At 39.5% G+C, this 23306-nt stretch overlaps 2 gene segments (V, D, J or C); both read right to left on the bottom strand.

Moving 5' to 3' along the window:
• LOC122114103 overlaps window positions 1-23306 on the bottom strand; it is a 353243-nt gene that overhangs the window by 234706 nt on the left and 95231 nt on the right.
• Window positions 17355-17944, bottom strand: LOC122114129. The segment is given in 2 exon segments: window positions 17355-17692; window positions 17842-17944. Coding segments are annotated over 2 exon segments (378 nt in total).

Below are 23306 nucleotides of genomic sequence, written 5' to 3'. Positions count from 1 at the left end.
TTTCCCTTCCCCTCCACAAATTATACTGTCATCAAGTACAGTGAAAGCAGGGGTTAAGGAGAAAATGACAGATAAGTTGATGTTAGGAAAATGAACCCTAAGTTATGTATTCAAATGTTTTTTTCTTTCATGCGATATTTTCTAACACATTTATAAGATTATTTCTTTGTTGCTTTGTATGTCCCTCCCCCACAGTAAATTTTTTAATTTTTCTTTTTCTTTTTCTCTCTTCTCCTTTCCTTCTATCACTTCCCTCTCTCTGAATTTAGGTATTGGTTATATTCCTTCTCTCACTTTCCATCCCTACATTCCTCCAATCTTATTTTCTACTCACAATTCTCCTTAAACCTATTAATTTCTGGTCTGCTGACTCCTTATTTGATTTTTCTTTGTCCATTGATTCCTAGTTTATTGTTGAACTAGATTGCTTCTGTAGACAGTTTGACTGTGTCAGTCTATGTGTCAGGTCTATGGTTCATGCTTGTTTTAAAATAGTCTTCTATCTCAGAATTGGTTTTGCTTTCATACCCAAATTGGCAGAACAAGTCAGAGAAACAGAAGAAAAAAGGAAAGTCTAGGTATCTCAACTCCCACCACCCATGATAATCAGGCAACAGAGCAGTTAATCAATAAAACAGAGGGGAGTTCCCAAAATCCTCCACAAACACTACTGGTAAAATGCTGAATGAAAAGATTGAAAGCCTGCAAAGGACTCTGTGTGAGTGTGACAGGAAAATGCGTGAGCATGGAAGGGAAATGTGTGAGTGTGATGAGGCTAACCAAAGATGAATACAGGAATGTTGTGAGAGTGAGGAGGCTAATCGAAGATTAATAGAGGAATTGCATGGGCAAGATGAGAATACACAAAGATTAGTAGAGGCATCATGGAGTCCACAAACAGAAAGCTGGAGGAATCCATGGAGTACACAAAAGGAATGCTGAATGAACCCCAACAGAAGGAAAGGGAGTCCAATGAAACTATAAGCAATCAAGTAAGGGATTTGAGAATGAACACTGAAAAACAAATGAAGGAGGGAAAGAAGTCTATACAAGACCTAAAACCAAGCTCCAAAAAAGAATTTGAAGCCATCAAATCTGACCAATTAGAAGGAAAGGAATAAAAAGCAAAGTAGAAAAATCTTTACAGTAGGTTAGACCATGCAGAAGATAGTATCTTTGGGATTGAAAAGAGCCTAGACATGAGAGAAAGAACTTCCCAAACATCCAAAAAGATAGGCCCATTCAGATACAAGAATCCTTTGGAACCCCAAATAGACCAGACCAGAACAGTTCATCCCACATTGTAGTCTGCACAAGATCAAGTGAGACCAAAAAGGATACTTAAAGCTATCAGGGAGAAACGACCATCCAGCTATAAAGGGAAAACAATCAGAATGACTGCAGCTTTCTCAGCAGAGACAATTAATGCAAGAAGAGTCTGGAAGATGTTTGCCATGACTTAAAGACACACAACTATCAACCAAGAATAATGCACCCACTAAAACTGTCCTTCATAATGGGAGCACAAATAAAAAGCTTCCACATCAAATAAATATTAAAGCAATATATCTCCATAAAACCAGTCCTACCTGGTCGAGAGCACCGAGAGGGACGGAGCACGGCCTCCTTCCCGGGCCTTCGGTGCCTTGTGGCCCCAGGCCTGAGGCTGAGCAGAGTCCCCGGGGATCGGCCTGTATGCAATCTATGTCCGGCAGACATGGGGGGCTCTTGCAGCAACGAGCTCCCCGCATCCCCGCACCCCGCTGCAATGATTGATATCGATGGTGCTCCATGTTGCCGGGTCCAGAGGAAGACCTCGCCCAGCTGCCAAGGACGCAGCGCCCTTGCGTGGTGACAGGCATGGTGCAGCCAGGCGACCACGGCGGAGGCTTTCACAGGCTAGAGGACGGAGACCGCAGGAGGCCTTGGAAGCTCACCAGCATTCTAGGTTGCCGATCCGGGACCTGGGGTGACCTCCCTGCCCCACAGAGAGGCCGCACCCCGCGACAAGGACACACAAAGGCCCTAAGGGTCCTGGCAGTTGAGCGGAACCCCGGATGGAGGCAGGGGCAGCGGTTGGCGGCCGGGGCGGTTGGGCTGGTGCCCGCGGAGAAACGGTAGAGTGATGGCCACGGGTGACACAGGTGCCCACCGGAGCCCACCAAGGTTTGTGGGCCGCTGGTAGGTCTGTGTCCATCATCTAGAAAGGGGGCTCTCAACTTCCCCCACCTTCTCAAAGACGACCTTTCGTCCACCTGGCCTTCTGGATTCGAAGAAGTTGCCGACCAGTGATAAAGGAGACGCAGGAAGTCGCACCTGTCAACGCCATGGGTTTGTAAAGACCATAGAAACGTCTTCTGGAAGTGACCTGGAATGGCGGCGAGAGACTACCTCCAGGGGACACGGCCAGAGCCACACTCCTCCGCGTTTGTTCCGTTCCCTGGTTGGAGGACATGGAACAGAAGACCTGGGAGAAGGAAGAGGGGACCGGCGAAGACATTTTCCAGCGACAGCCATTGATCTGTGTGCAGCTCATCCCCCTTGCTGCATGCAGAGCTGACTGTGCTTAAGGACCTTGGATATTCTGAATGCCTGATGTATTTTAAGTGCCATTTTTGGGGGAGGGAAAACGGTTAACCGCTGGAGTTGTAGGCATGGTGCTTATGCCTTGGTACCAGGTGAAAGAAATGTAAAGCGGCCATGCCAGTGCTTACAGTGGAGGGTAACATTGTCCCATTTTGTTCTACTTTCTTGTGTACATAGTGTATATAAAGGACAAAGGAGTCCTAACTTACATCTAGGCATTCTAGATGTTAGAGAGGTTGCCAGTGTATGACAAAAATAGTTAGTAGACTTTGTATGTTCTGTGCTAAAATTCCTAGAAAAGGTCTTCTGAAAATCTGAGCATTCTAGCACACTGGGTAGGTGGAGAAAGGTTCTAGAATATTCCTAGTTTGAAGACACTTTTTAGATTATAATTAGTCACATGTGTGCAGTCAGTGAAGACTGCCATGTATATAGTGGGCAGACTGAGTCCTTATTGAAAACATCTAGTCTCTCTAGATGTTTAGAAGTGCCCAATGTGTGTTAAATGTAGAGATAGTAACATATTACTTTTTAGGTATCTTTTTGCTAACATTCACAATAAACACTGTCTTTAGAAAATGGAATGGGAAACCACCTCTCTGAGCAGAATGGTCTGTCCTCCTTTATTGGGTTGGAGGAGAGGTGGAAGCAAGCAATTGCAAAATGTAATATTCTGGTGTATTCATACCTGGACATCCTCAGATGCCATTTTTCTGTATTGGGCATTTTGTTTTGCTGTGTGTGTATGTATATATATAAAATGGACCAAAAAACCAGTCCTACTAAAGATACTTAAAGAAGTCCTAAATATAGAAAATCAAAAAGAGCATAATAAAGGCCAAGAAACAGCCCCCAAACAGAGAATCCAAGAAGCACAGGAAAAGTCCAGTTGGCACTGCCCCCAAGAATATGGATAACATGGCAGGAACTACCAAACACCTCTCAGCCCTAACTCTCAATATTAATGGACTTAACTCTCCAATTAAGTGAAAAACACTGTCTAGTTGGATCAAAAAACAAGATGCTTCTATCTGCTGCCTTAAAAAGACACACCTTGCCCACCTTGCCTCCATCAGAAAGAATGACATTGCCACATTTCTTAGGAAATGGAAAGATTTATAATAAGTGAATTAAGCCAGGCACAAAGAAACACAGGTCCCATGGATTAGCTTTGTTGTAATAACTGTACATATGTAGGACAAATAGAAAAGGTCATGATGTTTAGTGAAATAAACCCAAAGATTGGGAAACAAATACTTTTTTTTCTTTCCTACTATTGTTTCTAACATTTTCATTATGTACCATGTGATTTTATGTTTCTTTGTATGTTACTCCCCCACATTATAACTACTATTTTCACTGTATTTGATGTTGGTGCTCTGTATCTTGTATACACACTTCTCTAATTCGGAGAGGGCAAAGGAAAAAATAAAATGCTTAAATAGGGATACAGGTTAACCCATTGTAACAATGAGATGTACAAGGGCGGGGTGGGGGTAGTTGTGGAGGTGGGAGGGAAGGGATGGTAGGGGAATAAAAAGGAGGAGGAAACAATACTTGATAGGAAATGTACTCATTACCTTGCTCCTGTAACAGAGGAATAGTATTAAAAAGACATCTAATAACATCTGATGCTGGAGGGGATGTGGCCAAAAGGGAACCCTACTGCATTGTTGGTGGGACTGTAAACTTGTCCAACCATCTGGAAATCAGTATGGAGGTTCCTCAAAAGAGTACAAATAGAGTTCTCCTATGACCCAGCATTTACCCAAATGATCACAAACAAGGCTATCCTAAAGCTGCCTGCACAACTATGTTTATCGCAGCATTATATACCATAGCTAAGATATGGAACCAACCCAGATGCACCTCAGGAGATGAATGAATCAAGAAAATGTGATACACACACACACACACACACACACACACACACACACACACACACACAAAATGGAATTCTATGCCTCCATCAGAAAGAATGGGACCAGCTTCTTTGTTAAGAAATGGAAAGTCTTGGAAAAAATTATATTAAGTGAAAAAAACCAGGCCAAACAAACATAGGTTACATGGTTTCCCTTATTTTCAATAAATAGTATATGTCTAGGGCAAGCAGAAAAGGTCAAAAGCTATGTACATATGACCATATAACCTGATGCTAAATGAAATGAACCCCAAGAGAGGGAAACAATTTCTTGCTGTTGTTTTTAATGTATTTATAATGTACTATTTGATTTTTTTTTTTGTTTCTTCTTATGTTCTTTCCCCATGGTATAACGTGGGTTTTCCTTATAGTTAATTCCAGTGCCCTGAATCTTGTTTATAAATTTTTCTAATTTGGGGAAGGTAAGGGAAATAAAAAAAAGCTGAAATAAGGATACAGGTTGACTCACTGTAACAATGAGATGTACAAGTTAAACTTGATATGGGGTTGGTGGGGCAAGGCGGGAATGATGGTAGGGAGGGAGGGAGGGAAGGGATGTTAGGGGATAAACAAAGGAGGAGGTAACAGTGCTCCATAGGAAATGTACTCATTAACTTAGTCATGTAACTGTAACCCCTGGGTACACTACCTTTACAGTAAAAATATATACTAAAAAAGATGTGAACCAATAACTTATATAATAACATAATTTATTTGTTCATAGAGGTGTGTGTCCTTGTGTTTGTCTATGTATGTGTAATGTTTGGGGGCATATTTATTTCATTTTGTCCATGACAACATATGTGCAATTGACATATAGTTGTAATTTTCAGTTCCTTTCCTTACATCCATTATTTTGTGCTTCAAATATTTACTTCATTATGTTTAATAGTAACAAGTACTATGTTCTGGCTGAACATAGTAACTTATGCCTGTAAACCCAACTAAACTGGAGACACAGATTTTAAGATAGTGAGTAAATGGCGGAGGAGAAGCTGGAATCTGAACAAGCTCTTGCATAGAAAACAGTTTCAGAGTTCCAGTGAACAGTCCCAAGCCAGAGAATCACACCAAGCGTGCCATCACAGGACAGAGAGTTAGTCAAGAGAGGGGAAGCCAAGCAGACACATCTGAGCAGCTGCCGCTGCGGCGGCAGGGTCGCAGCAGCGACCACTGCCGCAGAGGCATACCTGAGACGCAGTCCGGGACGAAGGAGCCAGACGCAGCCGATGAGCGGATTCTACTCAACACCAGCAAGAACCGACAAGGAGCGGACAACTTCATCCTGCACTTTGCAGACCAGAGACGACCCGAGATCCATGACTCCGCGTGAGTAGAAGCCCCATTCCTCACTCCTCTGGGAGCAGAGGAGGGAAGGCCACCCCTCCCCCCCCAGCACCGGTGATCTCCATCTTGGATACCGACAAAGCTCGGAGGAGCGGCTAGCTCCAGCTCAGGCCTTGGAATAGAGCTAGACATTTGGCAGGTCACAGGAACTTGGCGGTGAGGTGACCTCACAGACTCAGTTCCATCCAGGGAGGGGTCGCCCAGCTCAGGCACCAGCCATTGGAGTGGCTCTCCTCGCTGGGTGGCCAGAGCCAGAGGCTGCCCCTCCCTCTAGCAGCCACCACAATCAATTGAAAAACAGAAACCCTGAGAATGGCTCCAGGCTGGGTGCTGTGAGTTTTTTTTCACAAAATAGCCCCAAGGAAAAGCTACTGTTCGTTGAAAGGCCTCAACTCTACCCAGAACCTAGCCTCATCACTGCATCCCCCTCTTTTGTGATTCTCAAAGCAGATCACCCTCCCAGTAAACTAACCTGGGAGGGGGATCTCAAAATCTTGGGTAAAGCAGAGCATTTTTCTGCCTGTTCCAACAAACTGACTTAAGAAACCAATCAAGCCACAGGACCTCAAGCTGACCAGAGACTCCAACCAGACTCTGGTTACAGACAAAAGGGAGATACAGGACTCTTCCCACCCCTCCCAAAAAAAAAAAAAAAAAAAAAATCAAAGAACTTTTTTTTTCTTCTTCTTTTCTTTTTTTCTTTTTCTTGTTTTGTTTTTTTTTCATTTTTTGTTACCTTATATATATATAAAAAATTTTTTTTGCTTTTCTAAAACTTTTATTAATCTTTAATTTTTGCCTCTTCTGAAAAAATAATTGTTTTCCATTAACTTTTTTTTTTTTTCTTCTCCTCTTATAATTTTTATTTTAGGAATACGTGAATGTGTGTTTTCTTTTCTTTTCTTGTCTTCTTTCTCTTTTTCTTTCATTCTTAATTATCTTTTTGTTTTTTTTTCTAGCTCTACTGAACTTCTGATCTTTTCTTCTCACTTTCCTATCCTTTCCATCTTTTCCTCTTTGTTCATCTTTATGTGACTTAACTCTCGTCCTGCACATCCTCAGATAAACCCGTAGTTAACCAGTAAACCCTATCCCCCATTGTGTACACACTTAATCCACAAACTTATTACTCAATTCAAAACCTCTGAGACTTAAATTCACTAATAGCAGTACTTTATACCTATACAATATTTTAAGCATTTTTTAAAAGTTTTTCTCATCTCCTCTATGTCCCTCCCTTTCTCTCAACATATTCATATTCCTCTATAAATAGATGGTCTTTTAATCTCTAAAATAACATTAATTTTTACGTTTCTATTTTTTTTCTGGTCTCTTTTCATTCCCCTTTCCCTTTCTTCTTTTTCTCTCTCTCTACTTACATCCTACCCAACCTATTTCCTGCATTGTGATTAGGACATAGTTAACTCTCCCTGTGCCTCCCCACACCAATCTATTCCTATTTTTTACCCACATCTCTTCCTAACCCTAATAATTTCTGGCTTTCCAAATTCTTCTCTGCGGTTCGAAGTCCTTTAACATATAGTTGTTTGATGTCGAATAGATGTATCTGTTGAACTAGATTGTATCTGTAGACTATTGACTGTACAAATGCAAACTTTGGTTGATGGTTGCCTCAAGATAGTGTTCTAGCACAAAACTGGTGCTATCTTCATCTCAAATGGGCAGAGTAAGCCGGAAAAACACAAGAAAAATGGCAATTTCGGGTATCTCAATTCCCAATCCTGATAATCAGGGGTTAGAACAGATAATGAATAATCCAGAGGAGAGTTCCCAAACAGCTCTACAAACACTGGTGGCAAACATGATAAATGAAAAGTTTGACAACGTACAAAGGACTCTGTATGAGCGTGATAGGGAGAGAGAGGAGGCATCCCAGAAGTTTATACAGGAATATCATAAGCGTGAGGAAGCTACTCAAAAACTCATACAGGATTTGCGTGAACAACTTGAGAATACTCAAAGAGAAAGGGAGGAATGGCGTGAGCAGGCTGAGAACACTCAAAGAGATCTGCAGGAATCCCACGAACGGGAGGAAGCAAATCAAAGAGTAATACAGGAATTGAGAGACCAGGTAGAGAACACACAAAGATCACTAAAGGCATTCATGGAATCCATTAACAAAGAGCTGAAGGAAGTCAGGGAGACCACAAAGGGAATGCTGAATGGAACCCAACAGAAGGAATGGGAGCCCAAAGAAACCATAACCAATCAACTAAGCGATTTGAGGACAAACACTGAACACCAAATTAAGGAAGTAAAGAAATTCATACAAGACCTAAAACAGAGCTTCAACAAAGAACTTGAAGCCATCAAAGCTGACCAACTAGAAGGAAAAGAGATAAAAAACAAAGTAGAGAGTCTTGACAGCAGGTTAGACCATGCAGAAGATCGAATCTCAGGGATTGAAGACAGCCTAGATATTATAGAGAAAGAACATACAACCATAAAAGACAAGTCCAAGAAATATGATAGATCTATCCAAAACCTGGAAGACACCATCAGAAGGCCTAATCTAAGGATAATGGGTGTAGAGGAACACCTAGAAACAGAAGTTAATGGTCTAGGAAATCTGTTTAACAGGATCCTAGCAGAGAACTTCCCAAACATGCAAAAAGATAGGCCTGTCCAGATACAAGAAGCCTTTAGAACCCCAAATAGACCAGACCAGAATAGGACATCCCACCGTCACATTATAATCCACACAGAATCAACTCAGAACAAGGAAAAGATCCTTAAAGCTGTCAGGGAGAAAAGGGTAATCACTTATAAAGGGAAACCAATTAGAATCACCTCAGATTTCTCAGCAGAGACAATCAAAGCAAGAAGAGCCTGGAATGATGTATGCCATGCCCTAAAAACAAACAACTATCAACCAAGAATACTGTACCCAACTAAACTCTCCTTCATAACTGAAGGCCAAATAAAAACCTTCCATAGCAAAGAAAAATTGAAACAATACATCTCCACCAAACCAGCCCTACAAAAGATTCTTAAAGATGTCCTACACATAGAAAACCAACAAGACCGCAATAAAGGCCAAGAAACTGCACCCAAACTGAGAATCCACGAACCATAGGAAGAACCCAGTTTTCGCAGCCCCCAAGAAGGTAGATAACATGGCAGGAACTCCCAAATACCTCTCAGTCCTATCTCTTAATGTTAACGGACTGAACTCTCCAATCAAGCGACATAGACTGTCTAGTTGGATTAAAAAACAAGACCCTTCTATCTGCTGCCTGCAGGAGTCACATCTTGCCCATAAAAACAAACACATTTTCAATGTTAAAGGCTGGAACAAAATCTACCAAGCAAACGGACAGCATAAACAGGCGGGAGTTGCAATCCTAATATCAGATAAAATAGACTTCAAATTAAAATTCATGAAAAGAGATAAAGAAGGTCGCTACATACTAATTAAAGGATCTCTCCTTCAGGAGGATATTACAATTCTAAATATCTATTCGCCAAACAATGGAGCACCCAAATTTATCAAAGAAACACTACTTTCCCTCAAATCCCATATAGATCCAAAGACATTAATCGTTGGGGATTTTAACACACCACTCTCCCCACTAGATAGATCAACTCGGCAAAAACTAAACAGAGAAACCACAGATCTAAACAGCTGCATAGATCAACTAGACTTAACAGACATTTACCGAACATTTCACCCAGCAGCATTAGAATACACGTTTTTCTCAGCAGCACATGGAACGTTTTCTAAAATAGACCACATTTTAGGCCACAAAGCAAACTTGTCTAAATTCAGAAACATTGAAGTTATACCTTGCATTCTCTCTGACCACAAGGGAATAAAGTTAGAACTCAACATCAAAAGCCACCAAAGAAAGTCCGGTATCACATGGAGGCTGAACAACACACTGCTGAATCATGAGTGGGTCATGGAAGAGATTAGAAAGGAAATTCAAATGTTCATGCTATTCAACAAAAATGAACACACAAAATACCAGCTCCTCTGGGACACAGCAAAGGCAGTACTCAGAGGCAAGTTTATAGCTCTGAGCTCCTACATCAACAAATTGGAGAGATCTGAAACTAACAATTTAATGACGCATCTAAACCTCCTTGAAAAAGAGCAGCAAGATAAACCCCAATCCAGTAGACGGAAAGAAATAATCAAAATTAAATCAGAATTAAATGAATTAGAATCCAAAAAAACTATAGAAAGAATCAACAAAACAAAGAGTTGGTTCTTCGAAAAACTTAACAAAATTGACAGACCCTTAGCAAATCTTATCAGAAAAAGAAGAGAACATACCCAAATTAATAAACTCAGAGATGAGAATGGAAACATCACCACGGAACAACCAAGATTCAGAACATTATAAGGGAATACTTCTCAAAACTTTATGCTAATAAGTTTGAGAACTTGACAGAAATGGACCTCTTCCTAGCAAATATTGACATGCCAAAACTAAACCAAGATGAGGTAAACTATCTTAACAGGCCCATATCAAGCATTGAAATAGAAACAGCAATAAGAGACCTCCCAGCTAAGAAAAGTCCAGGACCAGATGGTTTTACAGCGGAATTTTACAAGGCCTTCAAAGCAGAGCTCACACCAATTCTCCTCCAACTCTTCAATGAAATTGAAAGAGAAAGCTCACTACCGAACACATTCTATGAAGCCATCATAACCCTCATCCCAAAACCAGGCAGGGACTCATCAAAGAAAGAGAACTATAGACCCATTTCTTTGATGAACATTGATGCAAAACTTCTCAACAAAATTTTGGCCAATCGACTTCAACAATTCATCCAAAAAATCATACACCACGATCAAACAGGATTCATTTCAGGGATGCAAAGCTGGTTCAATATACGCAAATCAATTAATATTATTCATCACATCAACAGGAGCAAGAATAAGAACCACATGGTTATCTCAATAGACGCAGAAAAAGCATTCGACAAGATCCAACACCCCTTTATGATGAAGGTTTTGGAAAAATTAGGAATCCATGGAACATTCCTCAATACAATAAAGGCTGTATATGACAAACCTACAGCCAGCATTATACTCAATGGTGAAAAACTAAAGCCATTTCCTCTTAACTCAGGAACAAGACAAGGATGCCCACTCTCTCCACTTCTCTTCAATCTAGTATTAGAATGCCTAGCTACAGCAATAAGACAAGATGCAGACATAAAGGGGATCCAAATAGGGAAAGAAGAAATAAAACTCTCCCTCTTTGCAGATGACATGATCTTGTATTTAAAGAATCCCATAGACTCCACTCCCAAATTACTCAAGCTGATTCAAAACTTTGGCAAAGTAGCAGGTTATAAAATTAACCCCCAAAAATCAATGGCTTTTCTGTATGCCAACAATGAGAAAAGTGTGGCTGAAATTAGGAAAGCAACTCCATTTGTAATAGCCCCACAAAAAATAAAATACCTAGGAATTAACTTAACTAAAGAAGTGAAGGACCTCTATGATGAAAACTTTAAAATCTTGAAAAAGGAAATCAACACAGAACTTAAAAAATGGCAAAACCTCCCATGCTCCTGGATTGGAAAGATTAACATTGTGAAAATGGCAGTACTTCCCAAGGCTATCTACAAATTCAACGCAATACCTATCAAAATTCCACCCTCATTCTTCAAGGAAATAGAAGAGGCAATCCAAAAATTCATATGGAACAATAAAAGACCCCGAATAGCAAAAACGCTCCTCAACGGAAAGAACACTGCTGGAGGAATATCAATACCAAATTTCAAACTCTACTATAAAGCCATAGTCATCAAAACAGCTTGGTATTGGCATAAGAAGAGACCTCAGGACCAATGGAATAGAACTGAAAACCCAGAAATGAACCTACAGACCTATAGCCATCTAATCTTCGATAAGGGAGCTAAAACAATAGAATGGAAGACAGACAGCCTCTTCAGTAAATGGTGCTGGCAAAACTGGTTAACTACATGTAGAAAACTAAAGCTAGATCCTTATATATCACCCTTCACCAGAATCAACTCCAAATGGATCAAAGACCTTGAACTCAAAGCAGACACCCTGAAAACATTACAGGATGGAATAGGAGAAACCCTGGGTCTCCTTGGCTCAGGCCGAAATTTTCTGAATAGAGACCCGGAAACACAACAAATCAAAGAAAGGCTGGACAAATGGGATTGTATAAGGTTGCAGAGCTTCTGCAGGGCAAATGACATAGCTAGCAAGATCAATAGAAAGCCCACGGACTGGGAGAAAATCTTTACTAGCCATACAACGGACAAGGGTCTCATATCTAAAATATACTTGGAACTCAAAAAATTAAACCACCCAACAACAAATCCTCAAAGAAACAACTGCCCAATAAGTAAGTGGGCGAAAGACTTAAAGAGAAGCTTCTCTGAAGAAGAAAGAAGGATGGCCAATAGACACATGAAGAAATGTTCAACATCCCTAGCCATAAAAGAAATGCAAATCAAAACAACATTGAGATATCACCTCACTCCAGTTAGAACAGCAAAAATCAAGAACTCTAACAACAACAGATGCTGGAGCGGATGTGGACAGAAAGGAACCTTACTTCATTGTTGGTGGGAATGTAAACTTGTTCAACCACTTTGGAAAGCAGTATGGAGGTTCCTCAAAAGACTCCACATAGAGCTCCCCAACGACCCAGCAATCCCACTTTTGGGCATTTACCCAAATGATCACAAACAAGGCCACACTAAAGCTACCAGCACAACTATGTTTATTGCAGCATTATTTACCATAGCTAAGACATGGAACCAACCCAGATGCCCCTCAGTAGATGAATGGATCAAGAAGATGTGGTATATATACACAATGGAATTCTATGCCTCCATCAGAAAGAATGACATTTCCCCATTTGTTAGGAAATGGAAAGGCTTGGAAAAAATTATATTAAGTGAAGTAAGCCAGGCCCAAAGAAACATAGGTCCCATGGTTTCCCTTATTTGCAATATCTAGTATAGGTATGAGTCAAGCGGAAAAAGTCAGATAATGTGATGTTAGGAAAACAAAACCTCAAATATGTATTTTAATGTTTTTGTTTCTTTCATGAATGTGTTTCTAACGCATTTATAAGATTATTTCCTTGTTGCTTTGTATGTCCCTCCCCCACAGTGTAACCCCCGCTTTCACTATATTTGATGTCAGTATAACATGTGGAGGAGATGGGGACAAACAAGTCGTTTAAGGATTCAGGTGGACCTGTTGCAACAATGAGAAGTACAAAATGTCATGTCAAAACCAGCTTTACAATGTCGGTTGGGGGGGGAGGGGGGGTACGATTGGTTGGGAGGGAGGGGGGAGGCCGGGAAGGGAGGTGAAGGGTAAACAAAGGAGGAGGCTGCAATGCTTGGTAAGAAATGTATGCATTATCCTGCCCATGTAATTGTAACCCCTCTGTACAGTATGTTCTCAAATAAAATAAAATAAAATTAAAAAAAAAAAAAAAAGATAGTGAGTAAAAGCGATTCTGGAAGGCAGTGAGATCTATCTCAAAAGCACGTTGAAGCAGGTGGTGCATGGTAGCTATGCAGGAGATGAATTTAGAAAGATTTTAACAGAAGGCCAAACTGGGTAAAATCATAAGACATCATCTGAAAAAGAAACTAAAGTAAAATCTATGGTGTAGTGGCTTAAGTTGTAGACTCTAATAAGCAGGAAACCTTGAGTTCAAACAACAATAGAACCAAAAGGGTTGTTTGAAATTCATTGTTTATCATTTACTATTATGCATATAATATCCTCAATTCAAATCATACTTTCAGTTCCTTCTATTGCCTGTAAATTCATTTTTGTTTAAATTTTGGTGCTAGTCCACTGTCTTGAACTCAAGGCCTCCTGCTCGTTCGGGCTTGGATTTTTCACTCAAGTTAGGTATATTTCCACTTGAGCCACACCTCCAGTTCTGGCTTTTAATAGGAGATAAGTGTTACAAGAATTCATCCAAAGATGATTGAAAAATACTACAGTGCTCTCTTCCCATGGCTGTCATGATGAATCTCTTTTATTCTGCCCTTCACTGTGTCTGTACATGGCATTTGGGAGTGAGTAGCCAGACCTAATATAGCTAGGACTCTGCACTTTGAGAGGGAGGGTGGTTAAAAATCTGTTTTCAAAATAATCTGTGTCCAGCATGGAGCTGTGCCTTTCATTCTGTTAGACTCAGAAACAGGGAGACACAAGCTTAGTCCAAAGTTTAGTTAATTTTGCATCCACTGATCTGATATTTCAATTGATATATCAACATTGAACGGTAAATTATCTTGACTGTATTTGCACAGAAACTCTCCTGTGTAAGTCATTACAGTTTTTATTCTCTCTATCTCACAGTTCTTTTGGAGAGTACTAGAGTTTGAACTAATGGCTTTAGGCTTGGTAGTCTAGCAGTCTTATCCATTGAGCCACATTCCCAATTGTTTTTGCTTTAATTCATTGTTCAGATATCATCTGGCATATATAAAAAATGCCTGAGCTGGCCATTAACTGAGATCTTTCTACTTCTACCTCCTATATATCTGAAATTATAAGCATGCGGCACTATGCAGGGACTTTTCATATTCTTCTTATGTGTTTTTTGACATCCCATGGCAGTGGCCATGGCATGTGTACTTGACATGTGCAACTTTAAAAGCATACACTTACATGAGTTTCACCCAAAGTAATTTGCAGTGAAATTGTTCTTTAATATAACATTAGACTAAATCCAAAGAGAATTCTGGGAATTAAGATGAAAATCTTATCAACCAGTTACTACAATCCTAAGAAACAGAGACACTAAAACTAAGTAACCACCTAAGCATTTACCTGATATGAAGTAACTGTCATGAACAACAAAAAAATCCCAGTGATCTCAGGCTCTCTGCTACTTTGAAGGCTGAAACCACATCTATGTGGAATGTATCTTGGGTTTTTCCTGCTCCTTCAAGTTGTACTCATTGGATGGCCATGCATGTCTCGGTGGACTGTGCAAGCAGCTCTTTGCTTTAGCTTAAGTTCTCTGGCTCTTGCTGACCTCTCTGTCCACCTTCTAGTTTCCCAATAGAAATTAATCTCTCCTTTTCCATCTACAAAATGTGTCTCAAGAAAGCAGTTCCATTTGTAACATTTCTATTCCATGTATGTCTTTATAGACTCAGAGTGAAGTGCCCATCCATAGCCACAGTCCAGCTGTTACACTGTGAGACTAAGGTCAAACGATATGCCTCAGGGCCCCTACTCTCCCTTGCTTAATGGAGTGTGGCATCAGTTAAGTTCTTTAACTGTCTGTTTCAGTGTCCTTGTTTGTGTAACTCTTACAATATAGTAGTAGACTGCTTTGCAGTATCTTTCTCTGGGGTTTTGCCTTCTTCCGTCCATGGCCCAATTGCTTCCTAGCTAATTTCACTCACAGGATTATATATCTCAGAAACCAAAGTATTTTCTTCAATGGCAACAAATCCCTGAGGCCTTTAATCACACCACACCTCCACCTCTTAATTCTATTTACTCTTAAATCCTCTGTTAGAACTTTGCCTGTAAAAGAGAGAATGCCCCATGATTTGTCATTATTATTTGCTCTTAATTCACCTTTTTGTTTACCTTGCTTGCAATACTTAACTCATGATATTCAATACTAGAAACTTTTTAACACACCCTAGAAACTCTTTCAGAATGATTTTTCCTCAAGTTATTCCTTCAGAATGGTGAGATATATTTCCAGGTAAAATTTATAATTGGTAAGACAATGTTTTATAAAATGGAAGCGTTTACCTATGCATTGGTAAAGATTAATTTATAAGTCCTAAAATAAACATGGATGGCATAGAATAAGAGCACAATGCGACAGTAATAATCACTAGACAATATGTTGGAAATGAAATTTACACTTGTGGGGGGGGTGGGGATAGGAGGAGGGACAGAATGGGAGAAAATGAGGGAGGTAAGTAACACTGTTCAAAAAGAAATGTACTCATGACCATACTTGTGTAACTGTAACCCCTCTGCATATCACCCAACTTTAAAATAAAAATTAAAAAAAATGAAACAGAAAATTAGAACAGAACAATCATAAGGGATGCCCAAGAATCTAATGATTAATAATACATCATATATACAACATTTTACATCGTATAAAATGATATAGTATATGTTTAATTATCACATACTATATATTACACATAAAGTATATGTACATATATATGATACATAAATTGTGTACATGTGTTCACTTGGGAACCTGAGAATTATAGGGATTCTGACTTAAAAAATAGCTGCTTTATCTTGAGTTTTCTCCACCATTCTCTTTATAAATGAATGACTTGAGTGTTTTTACTATAAGTGTCAAAGATTCCTAGATTTTTAAAATTGAAACAGAGATTTATTGATGTATGAATACTTCTGTGAATCTTGGTGGGAGCAGTTGTGGAGGACAGAGGGCATAAACCCAGGAAATTGCTCACCTTTACCTCACCTTGCAGTGATCAGATGACACAGTATGGCTGGACCTCTAGTGGGATTGCTGTCCTTTGAATTGAGTGTTCTCCTGGCAATGACAACTTGACTAATAAGTGAATCTGGAATTTAGGAAAAGAAATAGAGTAAATTTATCCTTCCATTAACCCTCCTTTCCTCTACCTCAATCCACCTCCATCAATCTCTCTCTATCCATCCTAGCTTTTCTTCTATCTCTCTCTCATTTTCCTTCTCATATTTCTCAGGTAATCTATCAGGTTGAAACTATTCCATAATAGAAGTCTATTTTAAAATTAAATAATGATATCTATAGTTCATCATTCTAATTGATCTAAAGAAAAAAAACTCTATATTGTCTCTATAGTAGTTGAAAAAATGTTTTTAAAGGTTTCAGCAGCTACTCATGATCTATCTATCATCAGGCCAGAAATAATAAAAAATAGCTATTCGTTAAAAATGATCAGCAAAACTCTACAATAAACACTGTACTCATTAATATGGTATTTAACATTTTACTACTCAAGTTCTGTTAAAGACAAAAATGTCATAATCAGTTTTTGTATCCAAATTTATACTGAAGTTCTCCAAATGAATTAGAAAAATTATCATCAAAACCAAAACCAAAAACAAACAGAAAAAATACAAAAGGCATGAAGCAGATAAATGAAGTAGCAAAATGTCTTTCTTTGCTGAAAAACTTTATGTACAATTTTTTTCAAAATCTAAAGACAAAATATATTAAATAATAACATAATAGTCTTTCCCCATATTTTGAATAGCTGTTAATAATTAAAAGACAAATAGATATAAGGTATTTCCATAGCTATCCTTTAGAATCTTATTTTAGTATTTCAGTTTCCAGCCTGAACCAGTAGCTGAAGCCTACAATCACATTTACTCAAAAAGTTCAGACCTTGAGAACTGCTGCTCCAGGTAAGCATGGGCAGGATTCCTATCTTATGTTTCTAGGACAGATCCTGCAAGTGGAAACATGAGGAAAGTAGCTGGGGCAGCCCAGCCTCACACTTCTGCTTCTCTGGTGGTTTATGTTACGGCTTGTATCACTGTGGGAGGGTAACTATAATCCTGCATACAGAAATAACGTGCAACATCTTCAGGCTGCAGACTGCTGATGGTAAGAGTGAACTCTGTCCCACGTCCACTGCCACTAAATCTAGAGGGGATTCTAGATTGTGAACTGTTTGCAGCATAGATCAGGTGTTTAGGTGCTTTCCCTGGTTTCTGTTGGTACCAGCTTAACTCATTGCTAACACTCTGACTGGCCTGACATTTGATGGTGACTCTATCTCCAGGAGATGCAGACAGAGTGGATGGAGACTGGGTCATCTGGATGTCACATCTGCTACCTGGCATTGGAAAAGTAATAAATACATATGGAATCAATAAATCAATAAATAATACATAGAACGAAGCATGCTATAAGAAAGCTTCATTAATAGCCAAGTATCAGTGACTACAACACATGGAGGAAATCCTCATCATTGTCTTTCCTTACTTGGAATCCAGAGCAGCAGGAGACCCAGGAGCTGAGTGAGGGCCCTCATGTCCATGCTGTGTGCTGACTGAGACTGATGCCTGCACCTGGGGTGAACAGCCTATTAAGAAGGTATCAGGGTGGTGACTGTGCTGTGGGCTCATGCAAATCAGTAGGGGTTTGGATTTGTACAGCAGCAAATTTGAATCTCTTAGTAAATTGGGCTAGACACCATCCTCGCTGTCTGTATCTCCACAGAGAAAGAGATTGCATCTGTTATCAAGCCAGTACAGATGCACCTGTAGAAATAACTTGAAGCAAATTTCGATTTTTAATGTCACATTAGAAACAGTGATATTTCATCATTTGCAAAAAATGCAAGTACAGGGTTAGAATTATGTTTAATGAAGTCAAGCTTAGAGACATAAAGCACACATGATTTCTCTCATATGCAGAAGCTAGTTCAAATGTATTAATGCATATATAAACACATAGAGGGGCATATGCAAGTGTAACAAATATATTAACCAAAGTATGAGATTTACATGGGAAAATTCCAATGATATAACTCCTTAGATAAACTAACCCAGTTCAATAAAATGAATACTGTCACTTGAAAGATGTGGAGGGGAGGTCAAAGGGAGGAGTAGATGAATGTAGTGAGGAAAGTAGGGAGAATGCAGTCATAAACTCCAATGCAGATCCTGTGAAACTGACAAAGTTGAGGGGAGGTATTAAGGGAGAATAGTAAAAGGAGTGATGGTATGACATCAGTCAAGCTGCATTGTACTTATAAACTAAAAGTACTTTGTACTACTACTTAAAGATAATACTACTTAAAATAATAAATAAGCTATTGAATTTTCTGACCTTTTGTAAGGAAGAATGCTCACTTTTACAGAAGATATGTAATCCACAATATGTCATATGAAAATCAACACATGAAAGAAACAGCTGTTCAGTGTGTTTTATACCATTTGAGCTTCCAGAACCACCTTCATTACTGCTCAATGATCCATTACTTCAAATATGGGAAGAATTTCTTATAGAGGAATGGAGGGATTTTTATGTTAACATCATACATCTGTATGTGTTTTTATCTCAAGACTGCCAACAGAAGCCTCTACCTTCCCAGCTTCCTCCTCTAATCAGGCTGCACGCTCTGACAGAGCCACTTTTACACAGATCTTTTCAAAAGGCCTCTAGTTAGTGTTGCTGAAAAGGACAGACCATGTCAATCATGAGAGATTTTCTTCCATTTATTTTGAAGAGTCTCTGTGAGTGAAATTGCTGTTAAGATATCAAACAGAGACTGACCTTTCAACTCAATTGTGGGTAGAGCAGACCCTGAATATCTCCTTACTAAGTATGACTCCACACTCTGCTTCTAGTTCATTGTGCACAGGCACCAGGACTTGCACCCCAAGTGGCTCTGTGGTCACATGCAGGAAATTGCACCATCTTCCACTCTTCCTCAGTGGTTCCCATTCACCTGTTGCTTCTACACAAAAACAAAATGAGATCTGTTAGATGTGGAGATCTGTAAGCTCCCAGAAGCCCGGGGAAATTAAGCTCCCAGGGCTCTCAGAACTGTTCCTGACATGGGCACGAATGACCTAGTCCAGCACTCCATACAGGCTATACAGGCTCTCCTAATTCTCAATGTTCCAAACCCAATAAAAAAAATTTCACCCACCACAATATATTATCTTAGAATAGTCATCATTTCAAAATAAAAATATACTTTATAAATTAATTTTTAATTTATCCTATAACAACTATGTAGATGAAAAGATCTGAATATTGGATAGAAACTTTGGATAAAAATGATTCTTTTAAGAGCAATATCTATCATTGAACAGTACTAGGAATTATTTAACCTCTATATACAATTTTGATGCTGAAACAATAATAATAATTTCTTCAATTATACTTCTATTTCTTTGTTCTCATCTTTTGAGTAACTATATAATCTGGTCTCAAACTTACAGTTTAATTAATTAAAGATATAAAATCTAGGTCTGGGAAGGTGGCTCAGTGGTAAAGCGTTTGCTTTGCATGCATGAGGCCCTGTGTTCGATTCCTCAGCACGACATAAGCAAAAAGAAAAAAGCCGGAAGTGGCACTGTGGCTCAAGTGGTAGAGCGCTAGCCTTGAGCTGAAGAGCTGAGAGACATCACCCAGGCCCAGAGTTCAGGCCCCACGACCAGACCCCCCCAAAAAACAAAAGATATAAAATCTCACTTACATTAGAATGTTTTAACTGAAGACTCATGAAAGGTCTATGAAGATTGTGGATGAAAATTATAGAGTTGAAAACCCAGAAATGAACACATAGACATATAGCCACTTAATCTTTGATAAGGTGGCTAAAAAAAAATAGAATGGAAGAAAGGCAGCCTCTCCAGTAAATGGTGCTGGCAAAGTTGGTTAATCACCTGTAGAAAACTAAAGTTAGATCCTTATATATCACCCTACACCAGAATGAACTCCAAACAGTTCAAAAACCTTGGAGTCAAACCAGACACCCTGAAAACATTACAGGAAGGAATAGGAGAAAACCTAGGTCTCTTTGGCACAGGCTGAAATTTTCTTAATAGAGACCCCAAAACAACAAATCACAGAAAAGTTCGACAAATGGGATTGCATGAAGCTTCAGAGCTTCTTCATGGCAAAGGACATAGCTAGCAAGATCAATAAAAAGCCCACAGATTGGGAGAAGATCTTCACTGGCCATACAATGGATAAGAGTCTCATATCTAAAATATACTTGGAACTCAAAAATTTAAATCCCCCAACAACAAATCCTCAAAGAAACAACTTCTTGATAAATAAGTGGGCTAAAGACTTAAAGAGAAACTTCTCTGAAGAAGAAAGAAGGATGGCCAATAGACGCAAAAGAAATGCAAATCAAGGGGCTGGGAAGGTGGCTCAGTGGTAAAGCACTTGCCTCCACAAGTGGCACTGTGGCTCAAGTGATAGAGCACTAGCCTTGAGCTGAAGAGCTGAGGGACAGCGCCAGGCCCAGAGTTCAGACCCTAAGACCAGACAAAAAAAAAAAATGCAAATGAAAACAACATTAAGATTCTACCTCACCCGTTAGAATGGCTAATCAAGAACTCTAATAACAACAGATGCTGGAGGGGATGTGAACCGAAGGGAACCCTACTGCATTGTTGGTGGGAGTGTAAACTTCTTCAACCACTTTGGAAAGCAGTATGGAGGTTCCTCAAAAGACTCCACATAGAGCTCCTCTATGATCCAGCAATCCCACTTTTACATGAGTTACATGAGTGAGGTAATGAGTACACTTCCTCTTGAACATTGTTACCCCCTCCATTGTTTTCCCCCTACATCCCCTCCCTCCCTCCCTTCCCCGAGGTTCTTTTTTTTTTTTTTTGATTGTGATTAAATGATTACATAATTTCAAAGTCACAAGTTCATTCTAACTTTCCTGGAGCAAATTGTCTATCACAGTCTGTAATATATAACAGTGTTCACATGTTATATACCATATTTGTGATCAGCAGCATGGGGATATTTAGTAGTGGTTCAACCAGATGAGCAGGAGTTCTTTGTTTCTTAAGTCCTGTTAGTTTTGTCATATCACCTAACCTTTTGGATGTAGCATCCACTTATCAGGGAGACCATGTACCGTTTGTCTCTTCGTTCTTGGCTTACCTCGCTCAACATGATTCCTTCTAGCTCCATCCATTTTCCTGCAAATGCCATTATTTTGTCATTTCTAATGGCTGCATAATATTCCATTGTATATAGATACCACAATTTTTGGATCCATTCATCTGTGGTGGAGCATCTAGGTTGTTTCCATATCCTAGCTATTGCGAACAGTGCTGCAATAAACATGGAGGTGCACGTGTCCTTGTATATTGGTTCCTGTTGTTCAGGGTAGATGCCTAGAAGTGGTATGACTGGGTCGTAAGGGAGGTCAATCTTTAGCTTTCTAAGGACCCTCCAGACTGCTTTCCAAAGTGGTTGTATAAGTGTACATTCCCACCAGCAGTGTAATAGGGTTCCTCTTTCTCCACATCCCCTCCAGCATTTGTCGTTGGCTGATTTGTGGTTGTGGGACATTCTGACTGGAGTAAGGTGGTATCTCAGGGTTGTCTTTATTTGCATTTCCTTCACCACCAGGGATGATGAACATTTCCTCATGTGTTTCTTTGCCACTTTTATTTCTTCATTTGAGAAGTCCCTCTTTAGTTCCCTTGCCCATTTAGTAATTGGTTTGTTAGGTTTGGGAGGGATTAGTTTCTTGAGTTCCCTGTATATACTGGATGTTAACCCCTTGTCTGGTATATTGCTGGTAAATATTTTTTCCCAATTAGTTGGTTGTCTTTCTAGCTTAGTTGCGATAGATTTAGCTGTGCAGAAGCATTTTATTTTAAGGTAGTCCCATTTGTCGAGTCTCTCTCCAACTTGTTGTGACCCTGGGACTCTGTTCAGGAAGTTCCTTCCTGTGTATTAGTTCAAGTGTCTCTCCTACTCTGTCCTGCAGTAGTTTCAGAGATTCAGGTTTAATGTTAAGGTCTTTAATCCATTTTGAGTTGATGTTGGTGCATGGTGATAGGCTGGGGTCCACTTTTAGTTTTCTGCATGTGGCTGCCCAGTTTTCCCAGCACCAGCGGTTGAAGAGGCTGTGTTTCTTCCATTGTATGTCTTTGGCTCCTTTGTCGAATATCACCTGGCTGTAGGCCTGTGGATTTATTTCTGGATCTTCTATTCTGTTCCATTGGTCTTCGGGTCTGTTTTTGTGCCAGTACCATGCTGTCTTTGTTATTATAGCTCTGTAGTAGAGTTTGAAGTTCGGCATAGATAGCCCTCCCATATTGTCTTTATCCCCTAGAATTGTTTTAGCTACTGTTTTGTTGTTCCATATAAATTTTTGGACTGTTTTCTGTATTTCAGTGATGTACGTCATTGGGATTTTAATAGGAATTGCATTGAATTTGTATATTAGTTTTGGAAGTATTACAATCTTCACTATATTAAGTCGGCCTATCCAGGAGCATGGGAGGTCTTTCCATTTCCTAGTGTCTTCTGCAATTTCTTTCTTTAACTTTTTATAGTTCTCCTTAAATAGTTCTTTTACATCTTTGGTTAGGTTAATTCCTAAATATTTTATTTTTTGGGAGGTTATTGTGAATGGGGTTGCTCCCTTTATTTCCCTCCCTTCCTGTACATTATCAGTGTATAGGAAGGCAACTGATTTTTGTGGGTTTATTTTGTATCCTGCTATTTTGCCAAGGGACTTATGATTTCTAAAAGTTTGGGGATGGAGTTTTTGGGATCGTGGAGGTATAGTATCATGTCCTCTGCAAAAAGGGATAGTTTAACTTCTTCTTTCCCTATGCGGATCTCTTTAATGTCTTTTTCTTGCCTTATTGCCCTGGCTAAGGGTTCTAGGACTATGTTGAAGAGGAGTGGAGACATTGGGCATCCTTGCCTTGTTCCTGATTTTAGGA

This window comes from Dipodomys spectabilis, unplaced genomic scaffold (assembly GCF_019054845.1).
Source record: "Dipodomys spectabilis isolate Male_0828 unplaced genomic scaffold, ASM1905484v1 ptg000106l, whole genome shotgun sequence".
Lineage (NCBI taxonomy): Eukaryota > Metazoa > Chordata > Mammalia > Rodentia > Heteromyidae > Dipodomys > Dipodomys spectabilis.
Note: the sequence above shows the minus strand (reverse complement) of the source record. Positions and strands in the feature narration are given on the sequence as shown.